This window comes from Sinocyclocheilus rhinocerous, unplaced genomic scaffold (assembly GCF_001515625.1).
Source record: "Sinocyclocheilus rhinocerous isolate Xijiao unplaced genomic scaffold, SAMN03320098_v1.1 scaffold1642, whole genome shotgun sequence".
NCBI lineage: Eukaryota > Metazoa > Chordata > Actinopteri > Cypriniformes > Cyprinidae > Sinocyclocheilus > Sinocyclocheilus rhinocerous.
The window spans coordinates 273,802-291,474 of NW_015637575.1; the positions used below are offsets into that span (position 1 = coordinate 273,802).

Below are 17,673 nucleotides of genomic sequence, written 5' to 3' on the forward strand. Positions count from 1 at the left end.
AACATGACGGTGTTTCGTTCTTGAATGAATCAACCGTTTAAATGATTCGGTTCAATGATTCACTTATTAACAGTGATTTGCTGGCGGTTTTAATTTCAAATTTCGGCTTTTCCTTTTTTATTTATTTATTTTTTAAAAACACCCCTAATTTTGAATGCACTGTCTATCAGATAGTAGTCAATAAAAGCTGTTTATTTCGCTTTTTATGTATTTTTTATTTAATATTTGATTTTTTATGTTTAACATTATGTACAGTTTTTAGCCTAATAGGCACAATTTTTTTTTCTCACAAACTTAACCTTTGACACTATTTAGAGTAGACACACTAGTCATTCCTGAAACTGTTTACCTTATTACACTGTAGTCGACCTCTGTGGTTGTTAATTGGAGTTAAGCACAATGGCGTGAGCCATTCAGCATTCTTAGCCCATCAAAAAAAACAACTTACCATACCGAAGTGCCATATATATTTTGCTTTGCGTATAGTTAGCCTTCTTGGATGTCCTACAGTTTGGGAAGGTTAAGTGAATGTACTAATCCTAAGGATCTGCCTCTCCCTCCATCTTGCTCCAGGCGTGGATATCGAGTCGGCCAGGAAAGAGGAGGAGCGGATCATGCTAAGGGATGCGCGACAGTGGCTTAACAGCGGCCAGATCAATGACGTCCGGCACACCAAGTCTGGGGGGACCGCACTACACGTCGCTGCAGCCAAGGGATACACTGAGGTTTTAAAGTAAGTTTGCTTGCCTTCAAAAGAAAGATTTTGCCGTTTTGCCATCCACAAAGGATTCAACGTGATAATATTTGTCTTTATTTTTTTGCCAGCAAGTGAGATTTAGCAGCTAGTGGAGGTAGAAACAAATGAAACTTTGGTATTGCAGGTGTAGTGGCTTTATTGCTTTACTTGGGTCATCCCATACTTCACCTTTCAACTCTTTCAGTATCCCAAGGGTCTTGTACGCAGGGCGAGACAGTTTGTAACCTGTTTATCTGTCTCCATTACAGTAGATTATCGTGAGCTGTTGAACAAACACAGCTCAGGACGTGTGTCAGGAGTTAGGCAGCGTCTCTGTTTATGGTGCCTTTGGATGTCAGAGTTGAATGACTGTGACAACTGCTCCATCTGCCGCTGCACCAAAACGAGAGGATTGTAACCGGATAGACTGCTTTTTTGGGTGTGGAATCTCAGAAAACTTCACATCTAATGCGTATTTTTATGTGTGACCACTGACGACTAACTGTTGGCATGCATAACCTGCCTTCTAGGCAATAGAAAAATGAGCCCATTGGTCCACACAATATCCCAGGCCTTTGGCAAATGAGGCCAAGCTTAGATTGCGGCACCAAAATCCAAGAAACCCAGATTTGTCTAATCTCATCATGCTATTTCTGTCGTCTCTGACTGTTTGCAGGCTTTTAATCCAAGCAGGGTATGATGTAAATATTAAAGACTACGATGGCTGGTCTCCGCTCCACGCTGCTGCACACTGGGGCAAAGAAGAGGCCTGCCGGATACTAGTAGAGCATTTGTGTGAAATGGACATCATCAATAAAGTGGTATGGGATTTATGGTTCTGTCTGTGCTGCTAGCTTCTGTGTAGTCTTTGAATTGAACCCTTACAATGTCGCGTTTTGGTTCCCAGGGTCAGACGGCGTTTGACGTAGCTGATGAAGATATCTTGGGATATTTAGAAGAGCTGCAAAAGAAACAGAATCTGGTAATTTCTCACTCTCATCAGATCTTTAATTGTAAATGTAATTTGGCTTTGTAATTGTGAGCTTTGTCTTGATGCGGCCTGTGTTTCAGCTTCTGAGTGAAAAGAAGGATGTTAAGAAGTCTCCTTTAATAGAAACTACGACTACTGGGGACAATAATCAATCTGTGAAACCATTGAAGAGGTAAATGGCTCCTGCTCACTAGAGAGAAACCACCATGATGGGATTGATATACTGTTGACTCAGTGTCTTGACTTTACCATAAATGCGAAGGAAGGAAACATGCACCTGAGTTGACTAGGGGTGTTTTCACACTAGAGATTTTGGTGTGGACACAAATATGTTAGCAATCAGAGTTTGGTTGATGAAAATGTTTTTTCCAAACTCAGGTGCGCAGCGGAGTCTGCTTGAAAAAGTTGTCTAGAGTTCATTTCTGGTTCTTAATCCATTTTAAATGGCAAAACCTAACCAAGCTGTGCATCTGTGCTTTAGTAAAGAAGCACTTCTACTGGAGCCAGAGAAAACTGCCCCACGAATCGAGACTCTGGAGCCAGAGAAGGTGGATGAAGAAGAGGGGGAGGGGAAGAAGGATGAGTCTAGCTGCTCTAGTGAGGAAGAGGAGGAGGAAGACTCAGAGTCTGAGAACGAAGCAGGTACCTGTTTGAAACATTGTTCGCGACACCTTCCCAACTAGCTTTGTGCTAATCTGTAAGGTAATTTAATCAGTTTCTTTTTTTTTTTCTTTTTTTTTTTCAGACAAGACCAAGTCTTCTGTTCCGTCGAGCATTTCCAACAGTACACCTGCACCTGCGCCTCCTAGTACCACCGTCATGTCCCCAACTACCCCAAGCAACCAGGTGACCACCCCAACCTCACCTACCAAAAAGGTACATATTCCCCCCTTGAGGGTGCCGTCCACCTTTCCCTCCACCCAGACTTCTCCTTGGCAATATCATTCATTCTCTATGTGTAGCATGTATATTTGAGCATGTGTCAGGAAGCAAGAACGTTGGTTTCGAACGAATGTTATTGTCTCAGTTTCAAGGTGACTTGGTTTTGTAACACGGTGAAGGAGTTACAGATTCATAGTGTTACGTGGCATCAGCGCAGCGCGGTCGCAAAATACTAAAAAGTCAGCTGATCTACGTCTTATTCAGGAATGTCAGTGTGCAGTGAATTCTGGGACTGTGCACTTGAGAGGAGAGAAAATGTCTTCCACATGTCTTTACCATGTACCTGCTGCCCTCTGCTGGACAGTAAGGGAATTTCATCAATGTCAGGCTTTCATCAGACAACCACACCATTTGTTAGAAAATGCTGTTGTTCAGAACAAATTTGATTTCACATTAGCCACATTTATTGTAACTTAATGTAATTAAAAGATTAACTTTTTTAAATATAGTTTTTAAAATAATCCTAATATTTTTCATATTAACCTTAATTATTCAAGTTTAATATTTTTTTGTTAAAGGAACACTCCACTGTTTTTGAAAATAGGCTCATTTTCCAGAACCTGGCTTCATTTAATGCTAGTTGGATTAGAAATATTGATTGAGTTTTAATGACTTTTCAGTTTCATCATAAACACTGTATTTCAACTATTTGCACCTCAACATATTTATAATGTGTTCAAAGAATTGAATTTCCAAGGAGACGTCCTTCCAGTAGTTTAGGTCTTCCTGTAACTCAACCGGTAGAAGGTGGCAAACAAACAATGCTGTGTCATAATCTGCTTATGAGTGTTGAGAAGGTATTTTAACATCCAGGAAGTAATTTTTGTAGTGATGTTTTTATGCCATCACAAGCTGATTTTGATCCTTTTTAGACAATTTTAAACCAAAAAAATAAAATAATGATACATTTATGGCCCAAATATGTGCAGTAAAAATTATTTTAAATGCACAAAATACATTGATTGCTATACATATAGACCGGTGTGATATAAGTCATTATTCTTTGTTTATACATTTTTATTTTTTTTTGTCATGTATTTTTGTGTATTGTTCTACAAGACAAATGCTGCATTAAAAAAATCAGCTTTTTAATTGCATCTTAAATTCAAGCTTGTCTTCTAAATGGCAGGAGCTCTCAAAACATTGTATGCTGTGACTGGGCTTTCATTTGATCTTTTTCTTTGCCATCTCTTTTTCTCTGTCACTCGTGCATCACTGCTTTTTGATTTATTTCATTCAGGGGTTCTTTCTTCCTTTTTCTGGCTTTTTTCTTCACACTCATCTGTTTTTCTCTCTCTACTCATCTTTGCTGTTGTCTTGGATGGCTTTAGTCTGATAACATTACTGCCCTTGTGCCTGGGGGGGAGCCAGGCTGTCCTGCGTTGTGGCGTCAAGGCTTGCGCAAAACTGGCATTTCACTTGTGCCCAAAAAAGCGATGGTGAGGCCTCGGTGTGTTCAGCATTGTGATTCCCGCCCGCCCTATATGTTCTCCCACGTGACCACATCCCTAACCAATCAGATAACTGCCTAATCCAAGACCATTTCCTCTTCCTGTCACTGGCTCACTGCATGGTGTTGTCGTTTTCAGTCGCGGGTGTGATGACGTACTGCTTTCGGTTGAAAATCATTATGATATAGTTTTATACCTGAATGTGGTGGACTAAATATGACGGGGTGACTTCAATGCTGTGTGTACTTTGATAAGGGTGAATTCATTTACCATTGACTCTAAACCTTAACAGGTCACCAGGATGCTGACGTGTTAGCAAAAACTAACATCTCGATTGAAATTGGGCATGTTTGGTTTTGTCATCTGTGTTGTATCTTAGGCCTAGTGCTCTTTTAAGTAAACGATTGTAATGCAAATGTGCATTTCTGAAGCAATGAAAACCACTAAACAGTTCAAAACGGCCCCCACATCTTTCCCTTGAAGTTTATTTTTGAATTTTAGCAGCATTAGGGCTGGCCATTGATTTGATTGTTTGATTTATTAAAATGGGTATTTATTTATTTGTTTATTATAAAAAAAATATATTATTTTTTTAAATGGCTATAAATTTTTATTTATAAAATATGGTCACGCTTTAATTTGAGGACTAATTCTCACTAATAACTAACTATTAACTACAACTTTTGCCTCAACAAATGCTGCTTGTTAATAGTATGGTAGTTGTTAAGTTTAGGTATTGGGTAGGATTAAGCTATCTAAAATATGGTCATGCAAAATATGTGCTTTATAAGTACTAACAAACAGCCAATATGTTAATAATATGCATGCTAATAAGCAACTAGTCAATAAAGAGAATTGGTCCCTAATTAAAGTGTTCCCTGAATATTTGTATTTTTATTTTAAATGCATTTAAATATTTGTATTTATTTTTTTTTGTTTACTTTGCCATTACTACTATCTATTCTTTATATATATATATAAAATATTGTATTTATTTTTTAAATACTTTATTTATTTTAACTGTATTTTTAAATAAAAATGTTTAATTGTGTATTTTTTTAAAGAATATTTACAATATGCTATATATTATTTTGTTGGCAGTTTAAAATTAAGCATCATTGTGTTTTTTTTTTTTGTGTGTGTGTGTGTGTTTTTTTGGCCATTGCATTTCCTGAAGATCGAGCTAGTGGATTTTCCGATTAGTTTAAATCATTTCAGAGCATATACATAAATATTGAGATGTACATACAATTCTGAAAATATAAGACCAGTGCTCCCATATTTATGCCCTGCTTTGACCTTGTCAGGCTGATCCGATTCCCTGTTCTGAACAACCCTTAATGTTGTTTTACAATGTGTGCGCTCTGTTGTCTAGTAAATGCCATCACTGCACAAGTGTGTGCTCTAGATATTCCTGTGATCAAAATATTATATGGTTGGAATTTGGGCTTCTTAGATGTTGACCTTCCCTAATTGTAAATTGCATAAATAAGTCTTGATATACTCCCAAAATGAACTAACTTTTGTTTTCCACTCCCATCCCTTTCTTTATCTGTTGTTTGTCCTCCTCAGGTGAGCACACCTGCAGGGAAGGTGTCTCCTAAAGAGGAGGAGAGGAAGGATGAGTCTCCTGCATCGTGGCGACTGGGCCTGCGGAAAACCGGCAGTTACGGAGCACTGGCAGAAATCAGCACAACTAAAGAGGCACAGAAAGAGAAGGACACAGCCGGGGTGATGCGCTCGGCTTCTTCTCCTCGCCTCTCATCCTCACTGGACAATAAGGACAAGGAAAAGGTCTACTGAAATTTAGTTGTTTAATTTGGGGTGATATATTCTTGTAAACCTTTTAATTGGAAGGGTGGAGCTGTTTGCGTTAATTTCTTGAGATCATTTTGCACTCTTGTTTCCAAATTGATAAGTTTTCTTGAGCCACAACAACATCAACTGACACGTCTTTTTCATTTATTTACACAGGAGAAGGAGAAGACACGCCTGGCATATGTTGCACCAACCATCCCGAGGAGACACGTTAGCACATCGGACATTGACGAGAAGGAAAACAGGTAAAGACAGGATGCAATTGTGAGAGCGCCTCCTACTGCTCCATGTTGTGTGTTGCAGTGTGAGAAGCACACGCTCAAGTGTAGCATGTTTTTGTGGCTTATGCACAACATTCATCTTGTACATGAGAAGACTCTCAAATGTCTTTTATTAGCATTTCTCCAACTACTATGAACGATGTTTTGATAGAAGTTAGTTTAGCACTGTAATAGATTTATCAACAGTTGTGCTCTGGAATCGGAGGTGCTATTTGTAGCATTTGGTTCTCAGGGATTCGGCTGCTAGTCTGGTACGTAGTGGCTCGTACACCAGGAGACGCTGGGAAGAAGACCTGAAGAACAGCGACGGAACCGCCTCACAAAACAGAACCTCCAGCTATCAGCGCAGGTTAGCTTTTATTCTAGTAACGATATTGGTTTTACTGGCTAGGAGCTCAGACTTTCAAAGAGATGGGCAAAAGCCAGTCGCTGTTTCCTGCTGCTCTGATATGCTTCTAGCACCTTTATGTTGCTGTCAAGCATTTATAGCGGCTTCTGTCGGCTTGAGTTTGCGTGTGATGCTTCGATTGTAATTCTAATTCATTTTAATATTGCCATCCCATAACCATTGTAACTATTGTAGTTTAGATACATAACTAACTAACAGCTAACTTGAGTAGAACTGTAGAGTCTCGGCTCCCTTTCATTGTATGGTCTTTTAGTTAGTCTTTTGAGCATGGTATTCATCTTCCAAATGCATGTCTAAAATGCCAAGATCGCACAAAAATTATGATTCCCTTTCAAGGAATTTGAAAAGAATATAAATTCCTGAAATACAAAGGCAGCTGTATTTTCATGCATACATTTAAAATATAGTAAATATAATTAAATAATAGAATAGAGTAGAAAAATTTAATATTATTATACTATTACAAAAACAATTATGATATTAGATGACATGTTGTAATATGTCTTTATTTACCGTTTGGGGTCAGTACAGTTTATTTTGTTTAAGAAATTAATATTTTATTCAGCAAGAATGCATTACATTTGTTTAAAAGTGATAGTAAAGACATTTGCATTGTTACAAAAGATTTCTATTTCAAATAAATGCTTAAAAAAAACCAATCACGGTTTCCACAAAAATATAGAAACAGCACAATTGTTTTCAGTGCTGATAATAATAAGAAATGTGCACATCTTGAGCAGCAAATCTGCATATTAGAATGATTCCTGAAGGATCATGTGACACTGAAGACTGGAGTAATGACTGCCATCACAGAAATACATTACATTTTAAAAATATACTGTATAAAAATAGAAAACAGTTATTTTAAAATGTAATAATATTTCACAGTATTACTGTTTTACTGTATTTTTGCTCAAATAAATGTAGCCTTGGTGAGCATAAGAGACTTCTCTCAAAAACATTCAAAAATCTGACCGACCCCAAACTTTTGAATGATAGTATGTTTAAGTCATATTATGAAGTCAAATCTATATGCAGATTTGTTTATTACAGTTTCACACTCGAGCTGTCAGTAGAACAAAAAATAATCTGAATAATGAATATCATGATTTTCGATCAGTTTTTAGAAATGGAATTGAGACAGTACTTTCATTAAATATCTTAAATTATAAATATGCATATATTTAATTAAAATGTAGACTTTGTATTCTAACTTTGATGGACATAAAGAAACATTTAGTAAAATTCCCTCAAATTTTCCCTAGTTTGAAAACCCTGGTCTAAAGATGAAAGCACCCCAAACCATCCTAATGACCCGAGCGCTTGTGTGTCATTGTGTAACGATGAATTTGCATGACTGCACCTGGTTTGGTTTCGTACTCTGATAAAAACAAAGCATGCTGGAGTGTTGGATCTTTATTTTGTATAGGTGTAAGGATTCATCGATACGATGTCTGACGATACGATACATCGATGCCACGCGTAAAATATCGATATCTGTAGTATAAATAGGCACCTTTATTTTGGCACTGTCCACATTTTCAAATAATGTCCGTCTATGCATTACCGCCAACGCGTGCATTCTCGTTCAAACTCACGTATCAGGACTCGATATAAGGACTGCCCGAAGGCTCAAGGTGAGAATAAAAGACGCTCGGCATTGTTGGCGGAACTGTCGAGCGCTGTGTGAGAAGTTTTCTGCGCACGCACACAGACAGCCGCGTCTACACCGTGCGAATACTAAATTGAGCTCTCTTCCGCTTTTTTGTGCATGGATGAATAAATAGACAAAATTACATCAAAATGCGCATTTTGGCGAATATCCTAGTAAACACAGTCAGTTAGGCATATGTCTTAACGTAAACAGTTGAGAAAGAAAAGGCATGTGTATCAGTATATTAAATCCGTGCTTTCATTCTTAAAGTGAAAGTAAACCAATAATAAATCATCAAATCAACAAATCAGTTATTTTACATTTCATTATTACATTTCTGTAGCGTACCTGAAAATTTATTTTAGACTGAGTTGAAAAACCTGAAAAGCACTGTTTATTGAACTTGTGTCTTCTATTGTATTTAATTTCTGCTATTGCTTGTAATTTGGTTATCTGTAGAAAAGATTTTAGCACTGAGCCCATAGCAGCCAGAATAGTTTTCCCAATTGTTTATTTTCTTTATTATTTAAAAAAAAAGTGTAGGCCTGATTTTTGTTGTTATGAATGTCCCAATTGAGGTACAGGATGTGAAAATTTCAGATAAATGTTCATGTTATGTATTTTGATTGCATTTGTGAGTTAATAAAAATATAGATGGTCGTTTAAAATAGGTATATAATATCATAATATCGATATATCGATCGATATACTCCTGTATCGAATCGAATCGTAATCGTATCTTAGAATTTTTTGAGGTATCGGCAAATATCGTATCGCTGGGTATGAAAATCGATATCGTATCGTATCGTGACGAACCATCTGATTTACACCCCTAATGCTTATGGTTTCTAGATAACAAGTAGGTTTCTATTTTTATGTCTAATGAAGTTATTGATGGTTATTTGATATATTTATACCCCAAAATATGACTTTATAAGAAACCGTGCCCCCCACAAGCAAGTCAGTGCTTCATACATATATGTAATGTTTTGTCTATGTGTGTTCATGTTTGTCCTCCCCCTGCTAACTCACCTCTTCACCCTGCCACACCCACACGGCAGTACGTCTCACACGCTAGCGTTAGGCCGCACATCTAGCTCTCGCGACCTGCCCGCCAAATCCTCCTCTGCCTCCAGTCTGGAACCTAACAACTCTAAAGCCTGGCAGCAGCCTTCCTCCTACTACCAGTCTTACAGCATTCACCGCAGGTACCTGCTCCAGCAAACACACACACACACACACACACACTCACTCACTCACTCCATGTCCTCCATGTGTCTTTGTGTTCCCCACACGTAGCTGCTTGCCATTCTTGCTTTTTGGGGATTTATTTGCCTATGGGGTATAGAGTTATACTATACGTTAGAATGGACTGAATATAGTGCTAGGCGATATATTAAAATATCGCAATGTATTCGTCAAAGTTGAAGAGATGCCAACAGTACCTGTGAAATTTCACAACTGACAATTCAGTTTTGATAGCACAGCAAAGAAAAAATTCTATCAAATATTGCCAAATATAAAGTCTACAGGGTATTGTTTTAATTCAAATATTTCTCAGATGAATAAACATTAACTAAAAATCAAAGATGCAAATTAAGTAAAGTAAGTGCTTGAAATTAAATATAGAATAATGTCAGTACTTAGATTTCTTTATATCGCCCAGCCCTAATTTTTTTTATTTTATTGGTTTGTTTGCTTATTAATTTATATGTCTTTTTTCATTTTATTTTTAATCTGTGCTTTATTTGACCTGGCTCGGGTTTGTTTCTTTCTGTTTTGTTTTGTTCATTATGGACCTTGCTCAGGTTTTCAGAATGAGGGAATGCTTTCCTGTTTTCTCCTGTGGTACTTCTTTTGAGAGCGATCTTTCTCTCCTCTTATCTTTGGTTTTGTCCCTTGATTGTTGTCTGTGTTGCTGTAGCGGGTCGTTTGGAAGGAGACAGGATGATGCTTTAAGTTCCACTTCTTCCTCCACAACAACGACCTCCTCTGTTACCTCACCCACCGGACATCGCAGCCTGCTGTCCAGGTATGAACACACACAGCCAATTAAACATCCAATCTAAACACTCAGAGTCGGTTCTGTTAGTGAATTGTGTTGATGCATAACAGGTATTGGGCAGAAGAGAGTACGGACAAGGAAAAGGAGAAGGAGAAAGAGTCGGCCACGGTCATCCCCACAATCAACACTGCAGCCACCACCACTACCACCTCCACTACTGGAACTGTGCTGGGCTCTGACGGACGAGAGAGACGCAGGTACACACACACACACATGCACTGCAACATGTTATCACTGAGAGCGTTTTTGCATCAACAGGCAGATTTTTTTTATGTCTTTTATTTAGATTCTACATGTCAACATTTTAAATTCAGTTTAAACAATGTATGATGCTGCAGTTCCTAATAAAGGAAGAACCGTCTTATTTATTCTCCAAAGCCTGTTGTTACTCTCATTAAAGCTGCCCTGAAGAGCCTCAACAAAAGTGCGTGTTGCTTCAGCTGGCGGTGTGCCGACGTTTAACTGAGAGGATTTTGTTTCTTTGTGTTGTGTCTGTAGATCATACCTCACCCCTGTGCGTGACGAAGAGTCCGAGTCTCAGAGGAAAGCCAGATCCAGACAGGCGCGGCAGTCCAGGAGGTCCACACAGGCAAGTCTAGACAATCATCTAAACGCCTCTGCAGGAAGTCTCTCTAATAATAGGCAGATCCACAGCGCTGTTTACATGATTATATCACTATTTTTTTTGTGAGATTTTGTTGGTTCTTTCTTCGGTTTTGGAATATGCTTCCTGGAACAGCTCTGCGATGTGGCAGGGATTTATGGGAGAAATAACCGTTTACAACAGAGAGAGTTTTTCCTTCTTCAAAAGCAAGGCCATGTTTCCTCATTGGTTATAACTAAGGGCTCAACATAAAACACCATAATAGAATATTTACTTAAATTATACATTACATAATCATGTGGTAATGCCTGTCTTCAAATCATCTTCAATTGGGTGAAGTTTAAAGCTGTTGAAAAATGAAAATGCCCTTTTGAGACAGTTTACGTGTACATGTATAGTTTTCTACATGTGATTTTATTATTATTAAAATTATCAATTTATTATTGATATATTTGAGTAAATGTTATATATTAAAAAATTTAATATATTTAAATGATTATAATAAAAAAAATATTATTATTAAAAATATATATTTAAACATATTAATCATAAGTAAACATTATTGATATATTTTTATTGTAGCATGGTATCATAGTACTGCCCAGCCCTGGTTCTTATTAACATAAGATATATTGTTGCAGTTATAAAAATAATGACAACATAATTGAGACCATAACAATTTGGGGTGTTCTTTAGCAGACTCCGAAATGAATGGCATGATTTTGACCCTTTGACCTTGTTTTTTTTCTTTTCAGGGTGTGACCTTGACTGATCTCCAGGAGGCAGAGAAGACCATCGGTCGCAGTCGCTCCACACGGCCTCGAGAAGAGGAGAAAGAAGAGAAGGAGAAACAGGACAAGGAGAAACAAGAAGAGAAGAAAGAGACAGAGAACAAGGAGGATGACTACAGGTCACGCTACCGCAGCTTTGAAGAGGTGAGGAAAACTCCTTTCTTTTCCCCGTTCACAGAGAATTCTAACTAGCATTCTAGTTTTTTAATGTCACATGAATTTCCTTTTTTTTTTGTCCTCCAGAAGTACCGGAGCACCTCCTTGGCCTCGACCACCACGGCCTCCTCCACCCTGCCTTCCTCCTCTTCTCTGTACAGCACCTCCTCTCTGAACCGGCCCAACAGCCTCAGCGGTCTCACTTCCACCTACAGCCGCACCACACGCGACACTGAGAGAGGTACAGCACACAAACGTACTCAAGACATAATGTCCGATTCCTCTTTCATCCAAACAAAAGAATAGATTATATACATAAAAACAATGAACTTGCCTGTTGATGGAAGTATTTCTTGTGACATGAAACTTTAGTTTTAAGACAATGTACAGCAGTAATTATATGTACTGTTCCCTCCAGTGCAAAATGCAATATCTGTAGGGTCAATTTGAGTCGAGGGACATGGCACAGGAAGGAAAATGAGTGATAGGGCTTTGTGGTGCTACAGGAACTGCCATACAGACAGGAAGTTCCTGTAGTATGGTTGCAGACTGACTAGGCTTCAGTCTTCATTCACGTGGCAGAGGATTGTTTTTCCATTGTTGATATGCGGAAACCCATGACAATAAGAAACACGTTTTGTTTTCTTAAAGGCTCATGTACACTACTATTCAAAATTTTGCAGCTGAAAAATATATAAAATTTTTTCTCACCAATGCTGCACCAATACAGCCTAATGTGATTTATTAAATTTCAAAAGGCAAGGATTTCATGTTTCAAAGCAGTTGGAATTAAATGAATACTGCACATTTTTGCCAATCGATTGCTTGTGATCTACAGTTGATGAATTATGACAATGTTTACTTAATGCATTTTATTGTAATATGTTGTAGATGCTTGTAAGAGTGTATATTTTAGCACCTTTGACTTTTTGCTGATAAGGGGCATTATTATTTTTATTTGTTTTTATTATTATTGTATTTTTTATGTGTGCTCAAGTCTGTTTAATTAAGTAAAAGAATATGAGATACATGAATTATTTTGAGATTTTATGGATTTAGGCTATAGGGACATTCATTTTATTTGTACAGGTCTTAAAAAAGGTCGAAAGTCTTTGAATGAATTTGATTTTTAAAACTCAGCTGATACCCTGAATCATTCTAACATGCTGATTTGGTCAAGAAACATTTCTTATCACAGTTCTGCAAATTCATATTTCTATGGAAAAAATTTAGGATTCTTTGATTAATAGAAATTTCAAAAGAACATTATTTATTTGAAATAGAAATCTATCTAGATTTACTGTCATTTTTTTATCAATTCATTGCATCTTTGCTGAATAATAGTATTAATTTCTTTGGAAAAAAAAAAAATCTTACTCACCCCAAACATTTGAACAGTAGTGTATTTGATTTGAAACGCCGGCACTTTTGAACGGTAGTGAATTTGAAATGCGTCATATTATTTACATTTAAACCCTCTTACCTTCATAATGAAAGCGACTTTATTGCAGAATACTGGTATTAGATTTATTTTATTGTTTAGTGTTAACACTTTTTCTAAGAATTATTTTTATTCCATTAGCTCAGCCCGAATTCCTTGCCTGCAGCCATAGCCTTCCTGTAAATAAAACAGGGATTTCCACTAGTGGTTAGTGGATGTTCATAGTGTTCAGTTGTACTCATAAAGAACCATATGTCTGTTTTCTGACCAGAGTCTGATAGAAAAGATAAAGATGATGACAAGGACGCTGAAGACAAGTCTCAGCCACGCTCTATACGTGACCGCAGACGACCTCGAGAGAAAAGACGCTCGACTGGAGTGTCCTTCTGGAACCAGGATGTAAGAAACTTTTGGGCGCATTAACTAAATTTTATGTTCATGCCAAAGCATTTATGTGCATTTAGTGATTGGCGACTTCATTTTGGACCCTGTTTTCTTTTATAGTTGGAATATAGTGGAATTTGAAACGCATTTCTATGTTACAGAGTGACGAGAATGAGCCAGAGGAGCCATCGGACTCAGAAGGCAGCACTAAAGGAGAGCCTCAGGTGAACATCATCTCACCTACAATGCATCTGCCAACACAAATGTACCAGTTAGACAAATGCCAAGTTCCTCCTTTTTTTTAATAAAAATCAGCTGCTTATTTTGTTGGACTTTACTGTTTTTGTAGGACTTTAAGGTTTTTACTCTGTCTTTCATCTTGTATAGTCAAAGAACAGATTGACTTTCCTTCATGTTTGGCAGGACAAACAATTCACTCACATTACTGTTTGTCTGCTGACTGCTGACCCCCTCCTCGCCCTTCAACATCCTGGAATTGTCCCAGCAGCATTAGTCGTCTTAAAAATGAAAGTCGACCTGATTCACAGCCCGGCGACTAATGCTGGGCGGTATGACCAAAAATTTATATCACGGCATTTTTCAAAATTATACCGGTTTCACGGTACATGAAGGTATTTTTTTTTTCATGCATGACCGGGTGTTAACCATATTTTTTACTGATTGAGAGATGAAATACTGCAGTATATTGACTTAGAATGCCCTATTTTACTGTCACGATGAGTGAATATTGTCAAAATAACACATACAGCATACGCTTAGTTCCCTCACCACAGTGCAACAGTGAAAAGGGACCCCTTTCAAACAGTGTCGCGTTCCGAACGTTGTTTAAGCGACATACACCGTTATTGCGGTATATAAAAAAAATTCATATCATAACAAAAATAAACCCGGTATTCGGTATGAACCGGTATACCGCCCAGCACTACCGTCGACTGTCACCTATTACTATTGCAGGAGAAATCACGCTTCCAGCCATAAAAGCAACTACATGGCTAGTCACATGAGTTGTGTTTAGGGTGTACTTAAGCTGTTAGTATTGGTGTGACTGGGGTGATATTGTGAGTCCAGTGAGGATAAGATAAATATCCTGCATATCCTGTGTCAACATGATCCTGGAACCAGATCACTCGCAGTCGGGCGGAAAACTGGGATTGAGGGATTCAAAAGTGGTGACAGTTTATTTGAGTCAGGAAGGTCAAGAATCAAAGAGCAGGACAAAGCTTTGTTTTTGACTGTTGGGTCAGTGGAAGAAGAACAGGAAACATTTTGCACGTGTCAAGTGGAAGCACCACCAGCTGACTCCTCAAATCATCCTCCTATTACAACACTTTTTCAAGTGCGCTTGTTACAGCATGTCATCCAGGTTTAAATTTAGCTCAAATATTGCCAATAAGATCAGTTTTTGGTTGGATGGTTCCAAATGATAAGTGTTCAGCGGGCCGCAGTATGAAAGAAAATAATGGGGTCCGTGGGTTCTTTATGAGACAGCTGTTTTTTTGTTAGCTTAATAGCACACATTTCCTCTTAGTGTGCTGTTCTGTATCGAAAAAAGGAAGTTCTGACACAAAGCTAAGTGCTTCAGTGTGCTTCCAGGACAATCAGCTAAAGGAAGTGGGCCGCGCTGTCACATGGGTCATTGCCTGAGAGCTTCTCACAGCCCAGGCTCTGAGCTCCAGTCCTATTCTCAGTACTGAGGCTTCATACTGACTCCCGGCCCAATGTTTCCAACCTTTAGCTATGAGAAGAGATGAGGGAATATTTTGGTTATGTTTAGAATGGAATACTATTTGACTGCATTTAAAAAAAAATAAAGAATGAAAAAATATTTAAATAAAGTTAATATGTTTTAATATAATATAAAACATTAAAATATATACTTTTTATGTTTTTATATTAAAATATAATTGAATATAAATATACCTTTTTTTGTGATATATAATTAATATATTTATATATATAATGAGTATGAGTGTATATATTTTTATTTGTATTTCAATATTATATCATATTATATTATATGAATATTTTCCAGCAGTCCAATTAAATAATTTAAGCAACAGGGTTCCCATGAGAAATCTGGAAAAGTCAGGGAATTTTTGTCGTTTCCAGACCTAAAGAAGATAATCTTTATAGTTCATAGGCACAAATATAAATTTTTCTAATTAAAATCAGTTGTAAAATATTTCATCAGTTAAAAGTATGCCATTCCAAACTCATTCCAATACTCTGTGTGTGCTTTGAGCGGCTGGGGAGTAAGAGCAGACCCAGAAGTCTTGGCTGCTGATCAGGAATTCATGAAGAAAAGCCCAGCAGGGCTGAGAGGTCTCGAAGCTCAGAGAAAGAAGAAAACGGCAGGAGGAGGGAATGATGATGACCAAAGTCCTTTTGCTTCCGTGTTGATAAATGTGACACTTGCATGGAAGTCAAACCTTTTGAAGCATGACTCTTATTAGGGCAAAATCAAATGGATTACACCCAGATGTCTTCAAACACGTCCTTTATGTAGAGCAGTAAATGATAGATTGCCGACCCGTGCAGACTCTCATTAAATAGCAGCGTTAAGCAGGCCATGAGAGCGTCACAATCCATCCCAGACTAATTGATAATCTGCATTCTAGACACTCTGCTAGTCTAGACACTAGACAAACAGACACACTAAAAGCATTATGAGCATGTGATTGATTAATAGCAGGTACAGACTTTGTAATAACTTCCTCTCTCTCTCTCTCTCTGTTCACATCCACAGAGCGACAGACTATCCAGGTATGTATCCCAAAAAACACTTAAGAGCAGCTAAATATGCATGTGTTCATGCTTATTATGAGAACCCAAATGAATAATATAAGTAACCCTCATTTTTCCCCCTCAGGAATGACCTTGTTTCTACTAGCACTTCCTCCCTCGACCGTTACGAGTCTTTGAGTAGCCGTGGCATTGGGGAGAGCCGGCGGCCGTACTCTCGCTTCGAAAGAGACGACACCACTGATTATAAGAAGGTACAAACTTTGCTCTGTATGATTACGCCCTGTAAAATAGTGGTTTCCTTATAGTTGAGTGTTTACCCAACATGCTCTTTCCGCTTGCAGCTTTATGAGCAGATTTTAGCTGAAAACGAGAAGTTGAAAGCTCAGTTACGTGATACAGAACTGGAGCTGGCAGACCTGAAACTGCAGCTGGAGAAAGCCACGCAGGTGAGATCCTGTCCAGGATTCGTTTTCTGAGAGACTCCTTGTGAAATCTATGATGGAAAGTTTGCCCATATATCATCTTGCACTCGAAGAAGACACCAAGACCCTTTTTTTCTTGATTGTGAAAAAAAACAAAAAACAATTCATTCTTCAACGTTAAAATTAATCGTGATAATTGTAGTACTCTCACACTGCTTTGTTGCATCAGACAGGGTTGTCACTGTCATGGAAAACCTAGAAATATGAGTGAATTTTAAAATTTGATTTCCAGTAGGGCTGGGCGATAAATCGATAACAATAATTATCGCACGATATAGATTTCCTCGATAAACGATAACAAGAGTTCGATAAATGTTTGATTTAATGTGGCAAAGGCGGAACGAAAGAGCGCTAGTCATTTAAAGCGCGCCACTCGGAGCATTTATCCGCTCGGATCAAAGTTCAAACAGCAGCGCGGCGCGAGCTTCACTAGAGCAGACACTGAACAGCGCTGTGAGATCCAGTGTGAAGCACTTGAATTCAGCGAGGAACACAAATAACTCTGTTTACAGCCAGATGAAACAGCTCTGACAAACAGCAGAAACACCGCGCAACGAAACAGTCAGAAGACTTTTTATTAATCTACAAATCGCCATCATTTACCATGGATTTACTGTAGTAGCACTAACTGCACCATGGTATTATGTCAGAAATGTGGGTATTTGGGTCGAATTTTATTATATTATTAATGTAGACATGTAT

General features: G+C 37.9%; 1 protein-coding gene across 3 annotated transcripts in view; it reads left to right on the top strand.

Annotated features, from left to right (window-relative positions):
• The window catches only part of ppp1r12a (protein phosphatase 1, regulatory subunit 12A), an 83,669-nt gene that overhangs the window by 56,116 nt on the left and 9,880 nt on the right, over positions 1 to 17,673 (top strand). For 2 of the 3 annotated variants that reach the window (XM_016564123.1, XM_016564122.1), the window contains exons 4-23: positions 574 to 733; positions 1,413 to 1,557; positions 1,644 to 1,718; positions 1,808 to 1,899; positions 2,209 to 2,369; positions 2,473 to 2,603; positions 5,693 to 5,914; positions 6,095 to 6,183; positions 6,452 to 6,568; positions 9,344 to 9,490; positions 10,207 to 10,314; positions 10,398 to 10,544; positions 10,846 to 10,936; positions 11,707 to 11,886; positions 11,986 to 12,139; positions 13,611 to 13,738; positions 13,885 to 13,947; positions 16,491 to 16,507; positions 16,614 to 16,740; positions 16,831 to 16,935. In XM_016564123.1, coding sequence (XP_016419609.1) covers positions 574 to 733; positions 1,413 to 1,557; positions 1,644 to 1,718; positions 1,808 to 1,899; positions 2,209 to 2,369; positions 2,473 to 2,603; positions 5,693 to 5,914; positions 6,095 to 6,183; positions 6,452 to 6,568; positions 9,344 to 9,490; positions 10,207 to 10,314; positions 10,398 to 10,544; positions 10,846 to 10,936; positions 11,707 to 11,886; positions 11,986 to 12,139; positions 13,611 to 13,738; positions 13,885 to 13,947; positions 16,491 to 16,507; positions 16,614 to 16,740; positions 16,831 to 16,935 — 2,459 coding nt within the window. The remainder of the gene's footprint in view (positions 1 to 573; positions 734 to 1,412; positions 1,558 to 1,643; positions 1,719 to 1,807; positions 1,900 to 2,208; positions 2,370 to 2,472; positions 2,604 to 5,692; positions 5,915 to 6,094; positions 6,184 to 6,451; positions 6,569 to 9,343; positions 9,491 to 10,206; positions 10,315 to 10,397; positions 10,545 to 10,845; positions 10,937 to 11,706; positions 11,887 to 11,985; positions 12,140 to 13,610; positions 13,739 to 13,884; positions 13,948 to 16,490; positions 16,508 to 16,613; positions 16,741 to 16,830; positions 16,936 to 17,673) is intronic. The other variant, XM_016564125.1, reaches the window with a different exon arrangement.